Genomic DNA, 16,541 nt, shown 5'->3' on the forward strand with positions numbered 1-16,541 from the left:
AAAGCAGCACTATGGTGCACTGAGCAGAGTATGCAATAGGTATTTGATTGAAGGGGAATGAAGCAGAACTTTTATTAGAAATAAGTACAAAAGAGCACTTTCACATGTATGCATTAGAAAGAGTTGGGGGTAGCCGACTGGCATCCAAGTGACGTGAAGGACCTCTGGTCAGGGCTTAGCCAAGCCATGCATTGGGAGTCTGATTGCTTAACCACTAAGAAGGCTATGATTGATAAGAGGTCAGTTTCACACCCTATTCTTTTAAGGGGTGTGTAATGGGAAGGCAGTTGTGGTGGAATCCTGTCAGACTTTCTACAGAATCTACAGAAAAGTTGGTGACAACAGAGTGAAGCAGATTAGTGAACAGAACAGGAAGCAGGAAGCAAACATTGTTGAAGAAATAGACAAAACTCGAGAGGTGTCTCTTAAGACGTGTGGAAGGAGTCGTATTTATGAATTTTAAACTATACTAGACATACCTGGTGTAGGGAAATCTAAATCTTTTTTGACAACTCTGTGGGATTATGTCGCAGTTCAGGGGGTGAGTTCTGTATTCTTGGGGTACATTACAACGAGATTATAGATTGTCTCAGCCAGTAGGGGCTTTCCCCACAGAGCCTTTGCTTGTTGTCTGTAACCTGCTAGTTTCATTGCCTTTCTTACAATGTTAACACTCAAAATTACACTGCCAAATATCTGCAAAATGTTTTTATTCAATAATTTCTTTCTACATGTACATAAAAAAATGTTTGGATAAAAAGTGCCATTAAAATCATGAATAGAAGAAAAGTAAACTCTTGGAATACTGGCTAACTAGTAGTGGTGGTGCATTCTGGTGTGCAAATAAGTGGTTTCTGAAACTACAGATTATTTTAATAAACCAACACCGAAATAACTTACTTCAGAAGAATAGTTCTCGTCTTACGCATTTATAATGTTGAGTTGGGACCCAGAGCAACTTGATAATAATTTCTCACTGAAGATGACATCTCTGTGAAGTCGTAGTCAGTTTGTAAGATTTTACAGAAGTGCTTGCAAATCAAAATGATCGGTCATCTCTAAATTTTAAACAACTTGCCTTACTACAGTTTTGCAACTTGAAAGATTAATACCAACACATAATCACAGTCAATGATCCAATTTTAAAAACAGCACACAAAAAGGTATCATATGGTAATGAAAATCTCATAGCACACCACCACCCTTATTGACTCCCTTACATCGGTAAAATTATGTCAAACGAACATCTCTCTTTTGAACACTACTAGCTACAAATATGTATTTAACCAACACCGAAAATCAAAACCTGTCAGGAAATCTGAAAAAGAAATACATTACCTGTAGGTAATTGACATATACAGACCAGATACCCTTTATGCCATCTCTACCTTTTCATGCCTTGAGCCTGCCAAGAAAGCAGAGCCCTGGATCAAAGCCTCTCACTGCAAGTAGTAGTAGTAGGCAGTACTTATAAAGCGCACTGTGACCAAAAATGGTATCCTGGCACTAGTTATTACCACTATGTAAGAAAAACAACTGCGGAAGTGCATTCATAATTTAGTGGTCTCTAACCTAAGACCGGTAAAAGTAGTCAGGTTGTGCTTTTCTTCTCTATTATCCCTACTTGGTGTGAGATATTACAAAGAAAGAAATCTGAAGTTGCTAAATGCCTTGCTAATGTAAAGCATTACAGAGCACCACTCGCAACAGCAGGACACTACCCCTAAAGTAGTAGCTGTGCTTAGATGCTTTGTTCAGGAATGGTCAGCTGGAAATATCTAAGCTTTCCTACCATTTGTCATAATATCCAGATGTGCAGAACAGATTCACAGTCGGCGCCAGTGGTCTTGATAATGCCACTTTTGAAGGCACGCCATGGTATCCTTTCATTCACGGGTTATCATTAAGCTGTCCAATTGTTCTACTTGTCTTAAAACAGTTGTTGATAAACTTGGACGGGCAGTATCAAAACCTCGTCTTAAGAGGGTAAGCTCACCCTAGCGGTGTGGAACCTTTCAGGACACCTGCAGACATGCCTGGCTTTTAGAATCCGCTTCTGGTTTTATCAGGGTATTCTGGGTGAGAAGTATAACTAACTACCATAAGTTAGCCTAGATGCATGGTTTAGATGGTGTATGGAATCTGATACTGATCCTATTTTCTCAGACATGGTAAGGTTCTCAATTTTGTATAATTGGCTGGTTGACAGACGTCATATAGGATTATTAATGGGTATGGGTATACAATATCAGCTGGGCTCTACAAAATTTGGGGCAAACCGTCTGAGGAACACCCTTTGGTATGTATTCTGTTAAAGGGAATTAGATACTTAAATGCTCCTAAACCTAAAAACTCTATACTGTGTAATGTTAAATAGTTTTTTTTACAACTTTCAGTCATGGAAGGACAAGAATGCGCCTTGATTTAAGTTATTGCCTTGCACACTAGTCATGTTGTTATGCTTAGTCGCTTTTGAGAGAGTACTGGATGTGAGATCATTGGACATTTCCTCAATGTATTTTCTACAGCGGGGATTCAGTACAAGGTGTACTAAGAAAGGATCTACTGTCACAGTGTTTTTAAAATTTCCTTTACAGCAGAAGTTATGTGCAGTGAGATGCCGCAAGCAGTATACACAATGCAGAAGAATTTGAGAACATCTGCCTCACTTTCATTGATATTTTTATGTAAACCTTTTAATCCAGTTAACTGCAGTTACTCTAAATCGTTGAATTAAAGGGGTGATGTGTCTATAGGGATTGGCTTCAGGGCATATTGTAGCTCATAAAGTCAGGCATGCTATGCCCTAGAAAGCTTTATTGGTGGGGCAAGTTTGGAGGATATTCTCAAGCCAATCATTGGTCAAGGGTGTCTACATTGAAAACCTTTTACTGCAAGCTAATTTCACATGCAATATTGAGAGTATGATTTGAACCAGAGTAATAGAAAATCCTGTCCTGTCTCGTAATAAAATAGCATATTATCATAGCCAGTTGGTAAAGGAGAGTCCCGATCTTATTAAAGACAAAGGAGGTGAATATTACAAAATACCTGTGCTCAGAGACTAGCATGGACCAACACAATCTATTACACAGAAATGCATTTGTATTGATGTATTGTGTCTTTCCCCTTACAGATCTTGAGACTCTGCCATCAATTTTTTAAAACGCGTGGATCAGGTATGTATTGTTTTTATCCTGGGTGCCTTTCCACAATTCAATTAACCTTTCACGTATACTCAAAATGTTGCGCGTACCTTTACATTTGTTAGATAAATGTCCCAGCATCGAGATCGATACAACATCGAGAGCAACGTGTCATGCTAGGTGAATACCTCTCCCCTGTCAAGTCGTTGCAATGTGGGGTGCCACAGGGGTCGGCATTGAGTCCGACCCTGTTTAACATCTATGTGGCCCCCCTTGCAAGACTTGTAAGATCTCAGGGGATGGAGGTAGTGTCGTATGCGGACGACACGCAGATTATGGTATCCCTGACCCACTCTGTCAGTAAAACTGCCTCCAACTTTAGGGCCTGCATGCAACTTGTTGCAGACTGGATGGTTTCCAACTCCCTAAAGTTGAATGGGGACAAGACAGAGGTCCTGGTCTTTGGCAAGGACCAGGACATATGGTCAGATGACTGGTGGCCCCCTTCTTTAGGCAGCTGCCCTATACCTACCAAATCTGCTAGAAACCTAGGAGTCATCTTTGACACCCAGCTCTCCATGGAGCTACAGGTGAATAGAACGGTGGCGACCTGTTGGGGGGTCATCAAGACCCTAAAAAGGATTGTGAATTATCTGTCCCCACAGGCGCGGAAACAGGTGGTGATCGCCCTTGTTGGCTCAAGGCTTGATTACTGTAACTCTGTGTACGCCGGGGCCAACAAGGGCTTGCTCCAGCGTCTACAGGTCGTACAGAACGCTGCAGCGCGGTTTGCCCTCGCTTTGCCCTGGTTGTCATCAATGACCTTAGCGAGGAAGAACCTCCATTGGCTTCCCATTCCGTCAAGGATCACCTTTAAACTTCTTTGCCTTACATTTAAGGCTCTAACTGCAGGCTCGGCTGATGCTCTTGGTTCATTACTCACCAGATATGTTCCGAGTAGATATTTACGTTCCAGCGAGCAATACCAACTGGTAATCCCCAGAGCCAAGAAGGCTAGATGGGGGTCCAAAGCTTTTTCCATATTGGCACCTCTCATGTGGAACTCACTCCCCCTTGAAATCAAACGACTTCCTTCCCTTGATCTCTTTAGGAAGTCCTTGAAAACTTGGCTCTTTATTAAGGCATACCAGTAGGTTCTGTTTCTGTCTGCTATCAGCTATATATTTTGGTTTAGGCGCCTTGACGCCCACTGGGCCTAGCTGCGCATTATAAATAATATTTCATTCATTCATTCAGAATAGTCCTAATGAGACCCTAAAATGCCTGATGGGTTTAAAACACATCAATAATGAGAACAGGGAAACTGCGCAAAAAGTCACTGCTGAACGGTTTCATAAAACGCAGGACTAAGTAAATGGATTTATATTTCAAGACCCCCGTTTTTGGCCTTAGCAGTAATTATGCACAACTGTCAATGGGATTACCACAATAAACTGTTTTAAATTCTGAATGACATCCCATCCAAACAAAAATTATTGATGATTTCTGATCAATGTAATCAATTTTCAGGATATGGAATGTTATATGCCTCAGTGTCTTACTTTGCACTCTAATCACAGATTTGGGGGTTAGATTTTTTAAAATCCCCTTTTTACTGTTCAAGGCATACAGTACATCTGCTACTATACCACATGTGTGCCAATGCCCATATGATTTTGGTATACCACAAAAAGATTAATTTAATTGAATCAAAGGTCTTACTTTCATTTAATGCATCTCGCAACTCCTATAACTTTGGTTTAGCAAACTAAAAATACCATTACATGTTTTAATGCCCAGGTGACACATTTTCTCTTTTTAATATTGTACAAGGCCTAACCCCTGTAGCTTAATATGGGCAATCTTCTTTTCCTTATGTCAATTTTCATTAGAACATTTTGATATGCATGGTTTCAACTGTTGTTCACTGTGAACAACATCAAGATGCCGCCAACCTTTTAGCACGAATAACATTGTAAAACATTATAAATACACAACATTTTCTTGTACCTTTGTAAAGGTACTAACTCACTACAAAAGGAATGAGGGGAAATTCGACTGCTCTACGTCCGCATTAAAGGATATTGATTCAGTTATTCGTTTCGTCTACAAAAGTGGTAAGACATGCGGAGATTCACTTGTACATTTGTCTAAATAAAGAGCTCTTCTGTGCTTTTAAAAGTGCACTGCATTCCAGTTTTTACACATTCAATTTGCTAGGCAGCAGTCCTTCTGTAATCCATGCGTTAATCTGCTTAAATCAAACTGTATTCAATGATCCTACAAGTCAGAAAATTCACCTTAGAGTTCATAATGAGCAATAATTTACATTGAGTACTTTTCGGGTAGCTTTGATGTTCTTCTTAATGAAAGGTACTTTTGACTGTGGTTGCCGGAAACGGGGTATTCACTTAAAAACAGTTAGAGGCATTTTGCAGACAAAACATTGTTCATCATTAAAAAGTGTATCTCAGCTTCAAGTCACCAAAAAAATAAACATATTAAATCCGCTAATTGCTTTTGTCCTATTTGCTGAGTGGAAAATGGTCTGTGAAAAAGGAGACATCATGAAAGAAATCTTTTACTTCAGTAGCAGCACAGATGCTAAAACATGAACGGTTATGTTCCACATGGCTTGAAGGTCGCAGGAGAGAAATCATTTGTAAGCAAGGCAACATGTTTCAGTTTCTCAAGATCACAACAGGAACTTTATGTAAAGTAATTTTTCTGTAACAACTCGAAAGTTTATTACAGAAGTAGTGTATGTATTATTTTCTTCAGTTAAATTTGGTGAACAGGATTGGGATTTAAAAAGATGACAATCCACCATTTTGGGTTTGTAGTACTGATTTGTGAGAAGGTCGCACCCAAAAATTAGTTATTAGAGCAAGACAAGCTGTATTCCTTCAAACCACCATCCTTATTCTCTGGAATTTCCAAAAGTAAAGGCACAGCAACGATTGGTAGAACATGAATGTCATCATGGAGAAGTCGTCCCCTTAAAAAAAAAAAAAAAAAACACAATTATATAATATCTTCAAATGTATGTATTGAACTGCTTCAACTTTCATGTCACAGACTGTATAGTTTTTCGGGACACCAAACTACTTTTTTAGTTTAAAATAAGTCATTTTAATTTTCATTGTTATAAAATTATATCAAATACAATCTGAATACAAAATAAAATAATAAAAATACAAATAATCAAATTTCCCCACCCAGTCTTACTCCCCATGCACACAAGCTTACTAAACTCCTTGTACCGTTCTATAGTTGAATGTCCATAAAAAGAGGATAAACTGAGATTAAAGCAAATCATTTCCCAATATAGTGATAAATGACCATCTGAAAATAATGTAATATATGGTTAACTGCAACCAACAGGGTTTCCAGGGAGGAGGGTGGGTGCATGTGAATCTACAGCACCACATGCCACAAACAGATGCTTACTGGGTAACAGTAACTGTTTGAGGCATGTGTGGGTGTGGATACACATGCTTAGCAAAGACAGTAAAGCAGTTTACTCCATAAGCGGTGGCTAACCTGTGGAGGTTGCAGTTTCAAATAATGTATGTAGAACCGCTTGGCCCACATTAGCTCCTTTACAGGCCATGACATCTACACAGTAATGTTTTATAAATTGATGCGGTGTAGACCGAGTAGTCGATTTACATATATCATCTATAATGTTTCCTAAGAAGGCCATTGAAGCACCTTTTTTGGGAGTAGATTGAGCTTTTGGAGGATAGGTAGAGTTAGTTTAGCTTTAGAATAACAGGTTTGGATGCATTTCACAATCCAGTGTGAAATGCCTGATTTAGAAATGTCCCTCCCCTTGTGTATTTTTGAAAATGCAATAAACAGCTGTTGTGTTTTCCTAAATGATTTGGTTGCATCGATATAGTACACAAGGGCTCTTTTTACATCTAACGTGTGTAAAGTCCTTTCTGCAACGGAGTCAGATGAAGAAAAAATAAGGTAATTTAACAGAACTGATTTCAGTGGAACTGAGATACCACCTTTGGAAGAAATATTGGATTGGTACGTAGTAGCACTTTGGGGTCTATTAGGATGGTGTTCAGAAAACCACCCCGACCACCATGGTAGCAGAAATCGACTGTCCGCTGGTACCACGGCAAAACCGGCGATCCGATTAGGATCAACTGCCAAAAGATCCCGACTATGGCGGAACGACGCCACGTAAGACCACCAGTAGGGTGCGGAGCTGGTGAAAATTTGTCCGCAGCGGTCGCATTTGCCGCGGAAACACAATAAACCGCCGCCAGGCCAGCAGAGTGACCGCACGTAAAATTAGGATTCCCCCGATGTGACAGCAGGACGTTCCGCTGTTTCTGACCGCCGCCATCGCAAACAGTGATGAATGGGAGAGCCGGTGGAAGGGCTGTAGCATAGCCACCACAGCGGAGGCTCCGTGACAAATACGGCGGTTGACAAAAAAAACACACACAACAAGGCCATCAAGTGCACACAGCAAACTAGCTCTGCACCCAAAAACAGCTAACACACCCCAATGACATACCCCCATGGCAACTTAAAAATACAAATCCCAGGACAAACCACACAACACACCTGACAGCAATACCCCATTTTGACACACCCACATAGCGGAGTATAAAGCCAGCCCCTTCCCTGACCAGAATCCTTTGCACTCCTCCACCACTGAAGGAACCAAACCCTGCAGCAGATTGGATAGGCAAAACACCACACATCTCACAAACAAGAGGTGGGATGACATCTGCCGGCTGAGCTCTGTGATGTTGCTAGTGTGATGGCTTGTGAGGAGGCTTGTAAGTGGCCTCTGTGTTGGGTGCAGCTTCATGCATTTTCCCTACCTGTACTTTCTCATGTCATTGATGTAATGGCCCTTGACATTGCATTCTGAGTTGTGGCCTTCTGGCATAGTCTGCATTGGGGAAGTCAGGGACATCCCATGGAAAGGAACGGCAGTGTGCCTCATTTGAGTTTGCTTTCATCAATGTGTGCATTGCCGGACGTCAGAACTGTGAGGACTACACATCTGACACCAATGTGCAACTGTAGTTGTGCCCCAAAGTACGACATGGTGGATGGCTTGAGCTCATGGCCATTGCGGACTGTCATGTTGGAGTCTGTATCTGTGTTGTCCCCTTCTGCTGCCTCCAGATGTGACTGTGCAACATGTTGGGCTGTACATCTTTTCCCCCCTCAGGGCCCTAGGTATGCTCAGAGTGATCTGTAGGTCAGGTTACACGGAGCCACGGGCAGGCTACTTGGCTGTGTGGTCATCACATGGGTCATTTATGCCAAGTTTGCATGATGCCGCGTAAAATTCGAGTTTTGAATTGAGGTTGCACAATGTTACTGCACAGGGTTTTGTGCAACATGGGGTATCATCATCTTGTTTAGTGCTTTGCTTGCATATGATGTTTGTGTTAATGCCACTGAATTGACCCTACGTCTCTGTCTCTTGCAGCATCTACCGTGGGCACAGAAGGACAGGGGATGGGCACCAGTGGTGAGGTATCAAGCATGACTGCTACACACGAGCACACTGACACTGATGTGACCAGCGCCTCGGAGGGGGACAGGAGTCTGCTTGAGGAATCACAGCCAGAGACACCAACCTCAAGGTTATCTGACGCCAGCGGTGACACATCTATGTTGGCGGGCACAGGGAGCGGGAACTCTGCCTCCTCTTCCACCACATAGTGTCCAGTGCCCACCCTCCCACCTACTTCCACTAGTGCTGCACTTGCTCACATCAGTAAGAAGGAAAGAGTGTCCTTTACCCCAGGGACCGCTGCCCCTGCCCCTGTCTCCCCTGCTGCCATCAGTGTTGAGTCTGTGGACCTTTTGTGCCAGCTGTGTGTAGGTCAGACAACTCTCCTAAATGCCTTCCTAGACCATGACAAAAAGTTGGCACAGGTAGTTGCCTTCATGGAGGGCATTCATTCAGACGTGGGTGGGCTACACCGGACTGTCCAGTCTTTGTCCTCCACAGTGACAGCAGCCATTCAGCTGTCACAGTCTCAGAGTCCAGCTCCAGTCCCTTTGGCCACCTCACTGCCAGTGGCTACATCTGACGATAGTAACCACACACCACAGACCTCAGGCTCAAGATATAGCACACATGCAGCACACAACAGCAGCAGCCCAAGCGGGCCAGAGCGCAGACACCAATCCCACAAAAAAACAAAGCCACCCCAGAGCGCAAAGGCAAAAGCCCTTAGGGCGACACTCAGGGGCATAAAGCCAAGAAGCAGGCCTCAGGCTCACATACCTCAGAGGTATCCCCAGCCAAGGACTCTCCTATCCCAAAAGCATCTCGCAACGAAAAGAAGTCCGTTCCTGTTCCTGCTGTGAAGCATGTGACTGCTAAGGGTCCACAGAAAAAGCCCGCTAAGGCAGATTCACCCACAACCTCATTTCCCATCCAGACACCTGTGAAGCAGGGGAAGGAGGTCGGTGTAGGGGGTTCACCTGGTCAACAGGTGATGGAGGAGAAAAGGCAAGGCCAAGCCAAGCATACCTCCGGATCCAGCAGGTCCCCAGAGGGAGGGCCACTGGCTGCACCTGGTGCAGCTTTGGTGGAGAGTGTGCCTGTTGTGGCCACCCCTCCTACCACTTCTCCCAAGACCAAACTTCCATTTCGACTCCCCAAGAAGTGGAAAGGCACCCCCTCCACATTCTCCCTCCCACACTGTCTCACGGCAGCATGACTCCACGTCCAAGTGCCACCACACCACCCGGTCCAAGCAGCCCTCCGGATGCCAAAGCCACTGATGCCTCTACCTCAGCTGGTCCTCTCTCTCCCAGGTCCAGTACTCCAGCTGGCCCAACACTCAGCCACCTCCCAGTCCGACTGACAGCCATGTGTTAGGCTAAATCCCCCTCCCACACCGGTCTCTCCCACAGCAGTGCCTGGACTGCCCATTGTTATCCCCTGACTGTGTTACTGACCATGGCAGTGTACAGTCTCACCCATTCCCTGTGCAGCCTCTCATGCACACATGTACCTACTCTGCACTTTGGACTGGACACTGGCCTTGCTGTTCATTGCTGTGTTTGCCCCTTCCCTGTGCCTGATCTCATGTACCTACTCTGCACTTTGGACTGGCCACTGGCCTTGCTGTTCATTGCTGTGTTTGCCCCTTCCCTGTGCAGGATCACATGTACCTACTCTGCACTTTGGACTGGGTACTGGCCTTGCTGTTCATTGCTGTGTTTGGCCCTTCCCTGTGCAGGATCTCGCATACCTACTCTGTACTTTGGACTGGACACTGGTCTTAAGCTTCTCTATTTTTGATGACTATCTGTGTAATATGTAATAAAGACAGTTACTCCTGTTGTCTGCTTTGTCTGTGTCCTTGCTAAATAAAGGGGTTTCTCTGTGGGTATGGTTTAATGTGACACATGCTCTGTATGCCACTTTAACATTGGCATTCACTTTTTTATCATTTACAGGGTTTAGCAGAGGTGACATGCACTTCAGTTTTTATTGACTCTGAGGCTTGGGGGTGCAATGATGCTGGTTTGTGATGACCTACTGTCATCCTAATCATTCTATGGTCATGTTAGCTCCATTGTACACATTTCATGTTTGGATGCACTGCCAGCACTGAGTGTGATTCTATCCACAGGATTGCTGGCAGGCTGGCCAGGGACCATCATGTCTGTGTGACCTTTCTTGATGTGGGCACAGCAGTGTTGGTGTATGGTCATCTTGTGATGGCCAGTCATCCTAGTCACATGGGTAAATGTAAATGTGTGCACTTGGGTGGTCATGAAGTGTGGAGGGGGTGACTTGGTCAGTAGTGTAGATGTGTGTGCGCCCCTGCAATGGCAACTGCACACATGTGTCAAACAGGAGTTGTGTGCCTGTTAGTTTGATTAGTCATCCCTGTGCTTGTGATTGTGTGCACATGTTGGAGTTGTAGGTTGTGCACTGTGCAGTGTGTGGCTGTGTCCTTGCACGTCTGGGGACACCTACTTGTTGGTGCCAATTGTGAGTATGCAGAGTGTGTGACTGGCAAGTCAGTGTTGTTTAGTTGATCATCCATGTGTCTTGATGCTGTTTGTGCTCACTGTGCAGACCTGCTCATCCACACTGACATTGTGGGTGTATTTTCTCATGCATTGCGGTCACTTGGACATTTTTGTATCCAGTATGGCATGTGTGATGTGGAGTCATACCACACCTATCTGTGCTTCTGATGCCTACCCATTGTGAGTGATCACTCCATCTATTTGTGTATAGTGCACTCCTGACATGTCCACTACGGACGTTCACCCCACTTCACTCTCATATCAGCTATCTCCTCGGGTTGCCAGTGTGTGTGCCTCCCCACCACTTTATTTGCTACACTATGCTTTGGGGTGCTGAGCTGTGCACAGGACCAATGTGCCACTCAGGACAGTTTCCCAATTGGTTATATGTGATTTCTTGTACTGTTTTGCAGTCATGGTTGCTCAAATGCAGTTCAACTGTTTGTGCTGCATAGTCCTCTGGTCATGTTGTTTTCACCTGGGTGTCCCAGACTTGTACATCTATGGGTGATTGGTGAGCTGTATGTGTGTTTGCTGATGTACTTCTTCCCTTCCTGAGTGTGATGTTGTCTGTGTGCTATGGTGATTTGTGTTGTGGGGGTTCATGTTGTGGCACTCAGATCTGTGTGGAACTGGTATGCTTGTTGTGCACACACTGCTTGTTGTGCATGCAGTGCTGAGAGTGCATGTTGCCTTGTAATTGCCTGGTGTGCATCCCCTGATGTCCAGCTGTGTTTGCAATGTGATGGATTGGCATGTGCATCTGTTGTGTGTTTGATGTGGATGTGTGCAGTGTTTGGCCTGTGTTGTCTCTTACAGCGGACAGATGCTCTGTGTGTGATGTTCTATTTGCATGTCATTGTGTGTGATTTGTTTGTGCACTGTGATACATTCAGATGTGTGTTGCAAGTGTAGTGGGCATTACTTGTATGTCTGTCACATGCACTTAGGGATATTCTTGTTCCTGGGCTTATTTGGAGTGCACCTTGGTTTCTCCTCTTATATTTGACCTGTCACTTGTCAGGATTGTGCATGTGGTACACTATTACACCATGTACACTTGATGGCTGGTGTGGTATGTCTGTCTGTGTTTTCTTATTGACCCTTTGCTCCCAGTTTGTGTCTATGATTGTTTGGAGATGATGCACTTCTTCTCTGTGTTGGGGTATGGTGTCTGTGCATTGTTCCCGAGTGATGATATTGTGTACTCCTGTTCTCTCTGGGGTCCCATTGCCTTTCCACTGTTTTTCTGCACAGGTCTGGGCTTGTTGTACTTCTGTGTATGTTGTTAGTGAGGTTTTGTGTTTGGCTATTGGTTTTGTGCCAGCATTGGTTCATGCATCCCTGAGTGTGTGTGTGTGATGTTTGTGGATGCCCCCCAGGGAGTGTGATTATTTGTCAGTGTATTCACAGGACACTATTGGCACCATTCTGTGTGTTTGACACTAGTGTTGAGTGTTGCAGGTGTAAGGTGGGTGGGGAAGGGTATGTATGAAGGATCCAACTTGTGTTTGACAGTCATGGAGTGGGACAATGGGCCCTGTGTGTTGTGCTAATGACATACACGTGTCAAGTTATTAGATACAGATGTGTGGCTGATCACTGTTTGACTTCAGAGACTTCCTATCATCCCTGTGCCTATGCATGGGTTGCCTTGCTGTCTCCCTGAGTTGCTGCACAGAGGTAACTGTGGTTTAATTTCACTCACTGTGCCAGCCGTGTGATTTGATGGCCTAAGGGTGTTGTTATATGTTCCTTCTCTTGCATGTGATGTACACATGCTTTGTGGCTAGCTCCTTGGCTTTCCATTAGTGTCAACTTCACTTTAGTCTTGCCCATTTCTTGTCCTCCATTGCTGCTATCTGGTCTGTATGTGGCTGTGTGTCAGTGTGGGGTGTGTCTGTGTGACTTGACAGGCAGTGTGTCCAGTTGAGTGATTGTTCATATTCGTTGTGTGTGTTCAGTTTGTGATTGGACTCAGTTTGCTTGACATGAGTGTAGTGTGTGTGTGGTGAGAGGGTTGCCCTGGCCCCTGAGCTTCTGAGCTGTGTGTTCCTCTGCAGCCTCACCTGCTGAGACTGTCTCCCTGGTTGTTTGGTGTGTGTGTGGTGGAGGGTGTGGGTTCACCTAGCTGGTTATTGTGCATGGGGGAGCACAGGAGGAGCATATAGCATGTCCCTTAATGGGTGTGGAGGGGGCCTAGTGTGTGGAGGGTGGAGGTGTGGCCCTATGATCTTTGTGGACTTCCTATGCCTGGCGCTGGCCCTGCCTTCTACATTGTGCGCATGTTTTCCCGCGTCTTTACCACTGCGGTGACGTGACCGGGACATTGCATTGATATCGTGGTTGATGGGTGACCGGGATGCGGAGGGGTGATTTAGTGACGGGTAGGACATGTGTGAGTACACTTGTGGATGTCTTCCTGTCCCCTGGTATGGACAGGAAGCGTATATCAGCTCTGGAGTTGTGTGTTGTGGTTGTGTGCGGAGATGTGTGATTGCGTACCTGCGGCGTTGTATGTGACGGTGCATTACTTGCTGGTAGTGTATCAGGTATAGCACCGGGAAGATGTGTAGAGCAGGATCCATCATGGTCGTGACCAGGTGATGGGGAGTCTGGTTTTGCACTCCGCTGTCGTGCTTCTGCCATCTCTGGTTGGGCGGTTTCTCTGCTGCGGTGTGACTGGCTGTTTGGGGCATCCTGATTTGTACGGCAGTCGGGACGTCATTCTGCATGGCAGTGGGTCTCTATTGGCTCCCACCGCCGCGGTGGCAGGCGCATTTTTATGGCGGTTCACGTCGCACCGCGGGGGACGGGAAATGGGCTATGTTTGCCCATATTAATATGGCCGGCGTAAGGACCGCTGCATGCATGCGGAAAATTGAATTTTCCACATGCACCGCGGTGGTGGTTCCGCCCGCCATCCTAATGGGCCCCTTTGTCTTTATGTAGTGGGAAGAGTGGTCCTTCTAAAGTTAATGCATGAAGCTTACTGTCATGTCTGAGTGAAGTGATTGAAGTTAAAAATGTTATCTTCCAGGATAGAAATTGGTGGGGGGCAGGAGTGTAGGGGCTCATATGGAGGACCCATTAGCTTTGTTAACACAATGTTAAGATTCCATGTAGAGGCTGGTGGTACTCTTGGAGAAATGACTCTTTTGAGACCCTCTCGGAAGGCTTTAATTACAGGAATCCTGAATAGAGAAGTGTGTTGCCTGTTTTGGAGATATGTGACTACAGCTGCTAAGTGGAGCTTTATGGATGTAAAAGCTAACCCAGAGGTATGTAAATGAATTATATAACATCCTAGAGGAAATCGATACTTCCTAGAGGATTAATATGTTCTGAATGACAATAGTGAACACATCTTTTCTACTTTGCCACATAATAGGCCCTAGTAGGGGGCCTTCTTTCTTCTTTAAGAATGGTCATACAGGGCTGAGGTAGATTTAAGTAATCAAACTCTCTGACTTCAGGAGCCAGATCGCAAGGCTGAGAGACATGGGGTCTGGGTGTCTGACTTCTGCATGGTTCCGAGTGAGAAGGACCTGCCTTTTGGGGAGTACCTTGTGTGGAACTACTGATAGTTCTAGGAGCGTAGTGAACCATGGATGTCTTGCCCCTGTGGGAGCCACTAGGATGAGGGTAAGAGATGTCGGCTGAAGTTTGTGTTCCACAAACGGCAGCAGTGGGAGAGGTGGAAAAGCTTAAGCAAATATTCCAGCCCAATTCATCCATAGTGAGTTGCTCCTGGACTGTGGATGTGGGAACCTGGAGGCAAAGCTTGAGCATTTGCCATTTTCTGCTGTGGCGAAAAGGTCTATGTGTGCCGGTAAAATGGGAGGAGGACTTGCAGGTTGAGTTCCCATTCGTGGACATATTGGAGCCTCCTGCTGAGGAGATCTGCACATTTGTTGTCGACTCCTGGGAGCTACTCTGCTAATAGGTGAATGTTTTACCAGAGAGCCCATCCCCTGATATTCTGGGCTAAATGAATGAGATGAGATGAGATGACCTGGTGCTCCCGTTTTTTGCAGAATAACATGGCAGCCATGTTTTCTGTTTTGATGAGGACTACCTAGACAATTAGGTGTGGAAGTTAGACTTTGAGCACTAGATGAACAGCTAGCAACTCCAGGTGATTGAAATGGAGATGTGTTTGACTGATTGTCCAGTGTCCCTGGACAACCACATCCTGTCAATGAGCCCCCCAACCCATGAGGGAAGTGTCAATTGTTATGATTTTCTGTGGGACTGGGTTTAAGAAAGGCTGTAATTTTAGGAGATTGTTGGTATTGCACCACTGCAGAGAGTGGCAGGCCTGACGGGTCACCAACACTAGCTCTTCCAACTGACCCTCCGCTTGCGTCCATTGAAGCGCTAAGCACTCCTGCAATGGATGAATATAGAGTCTGGCATAAGGTACTATTGCTATGCATGAAGCCATGGTCCCTAGGAGATGCATAACTGTTCTCACTATTATCTGCTGAAGAGGCTAAAACTGGGGAATGAGTAACTGGAATGATCGAATGTGGGTAGCAAATGGGTAAGCTATCCCCAACAGAGGGTTGAGGATGACTTCTAAGTAAGGTTGTATTTGAAGGGGTTGGCGATGGGATTTGGCTGCAAAAGTAGTAAAGCCTAGTTGATGAAGTAGGTTTATGTTGGCTTGCATGTGTTGAAAACACTTTTGATGCATTGTGCTTTTGATGAGCCAGTAGTCCAAATATGGAACACAGTGTATGTTTTGCCGGCATATGAAGGGCAGCTACTACCACAAGATATTTAGTGAAAAACCTGGACCCTGTAGTGACCCGAAATGGGAGCACTTTGAATTTGAAGTGCTGCACATTTAGCACGGACCTGAGGTATTGGCGATGTGCAGGGTGAATTGGAATGTCCTTCAGGTTAAGTGCAGCTATGAAGTCGCCTTGTTAGTAGTGGGATGACATCTTGAAGGGGGACCATGTGGAAATGCTCTGAGAGAATGTACTTGTTAAGAGGTCTAAGGCCCAAAACTGGCCTTAAGGACCCATCCTTTTTGGGAACAAGGAAGTAAAGTGAATAGACCCCTGTGCCTTGCTGGTGTAAGGTTCAAAGGTCCCCTTTTATTTTATATTTTTCTAAAGAAGTGACAGAACTTCATTTCTGAGCAACTGTTGATGGTCTATGGTTGTGTGGTCCAATGCTAGGGGGTGCAGAAGTGAGCTCCGGACAAAAACCCTATTGAATAATATCCAATACCTACTGGTTGGAGGTGATATTGCTCCGTGCTCCGTGCGGAAAAGAACCTTTTCAGACAACAGCTGACAGGTGTTGTGTGATTGGGTGGAATGGTTGGTAAGTCAA

The 16,541-nt window shown here is 44.9% G+C and overlaps 1 protein-coding gene across 2 annotated transcripts in view; it reads right to left on the reverse strand.

Moving 5' to 3' along the window:
• Positions 1 to 693: 693 nt before the first annotated feature.
• The window catches only part of GINM1 (glycosylated integral membrane protein 1), a 185,834-nt gene continuing 169,986 nt past the window's right edge, over positions 694 to 16,541 (reverse strand). For both annotated transcript variants that reach the window (XM_085612251.1, XM_085612252.1), the window contains exon 8: positions 694 to 6,144. In XM_085612251.1, coding sequence (XP_085468377.1) covers positions 6,021 to 6,144 — 124 coding nt within the window. In that variant the 3' untranslated portion in view covers positions 694 to 6,020. The remainder of the gene's footprint in view (positions 6,145 to 16,541) is intronic.

This window comes from Triturus cristatus, chromosome 6 (genome assembly GCF_964204655.1).
Source record: "Triturus cristatus chromosome 6, aTriCri1.1, whole genome shotgun sequence".
Lineage (NCBI taxonomy): Eukaryota > Metazoa > Chordata > Amphibia > Caudata > Salamandridae > Triturus > Triturus cristatus.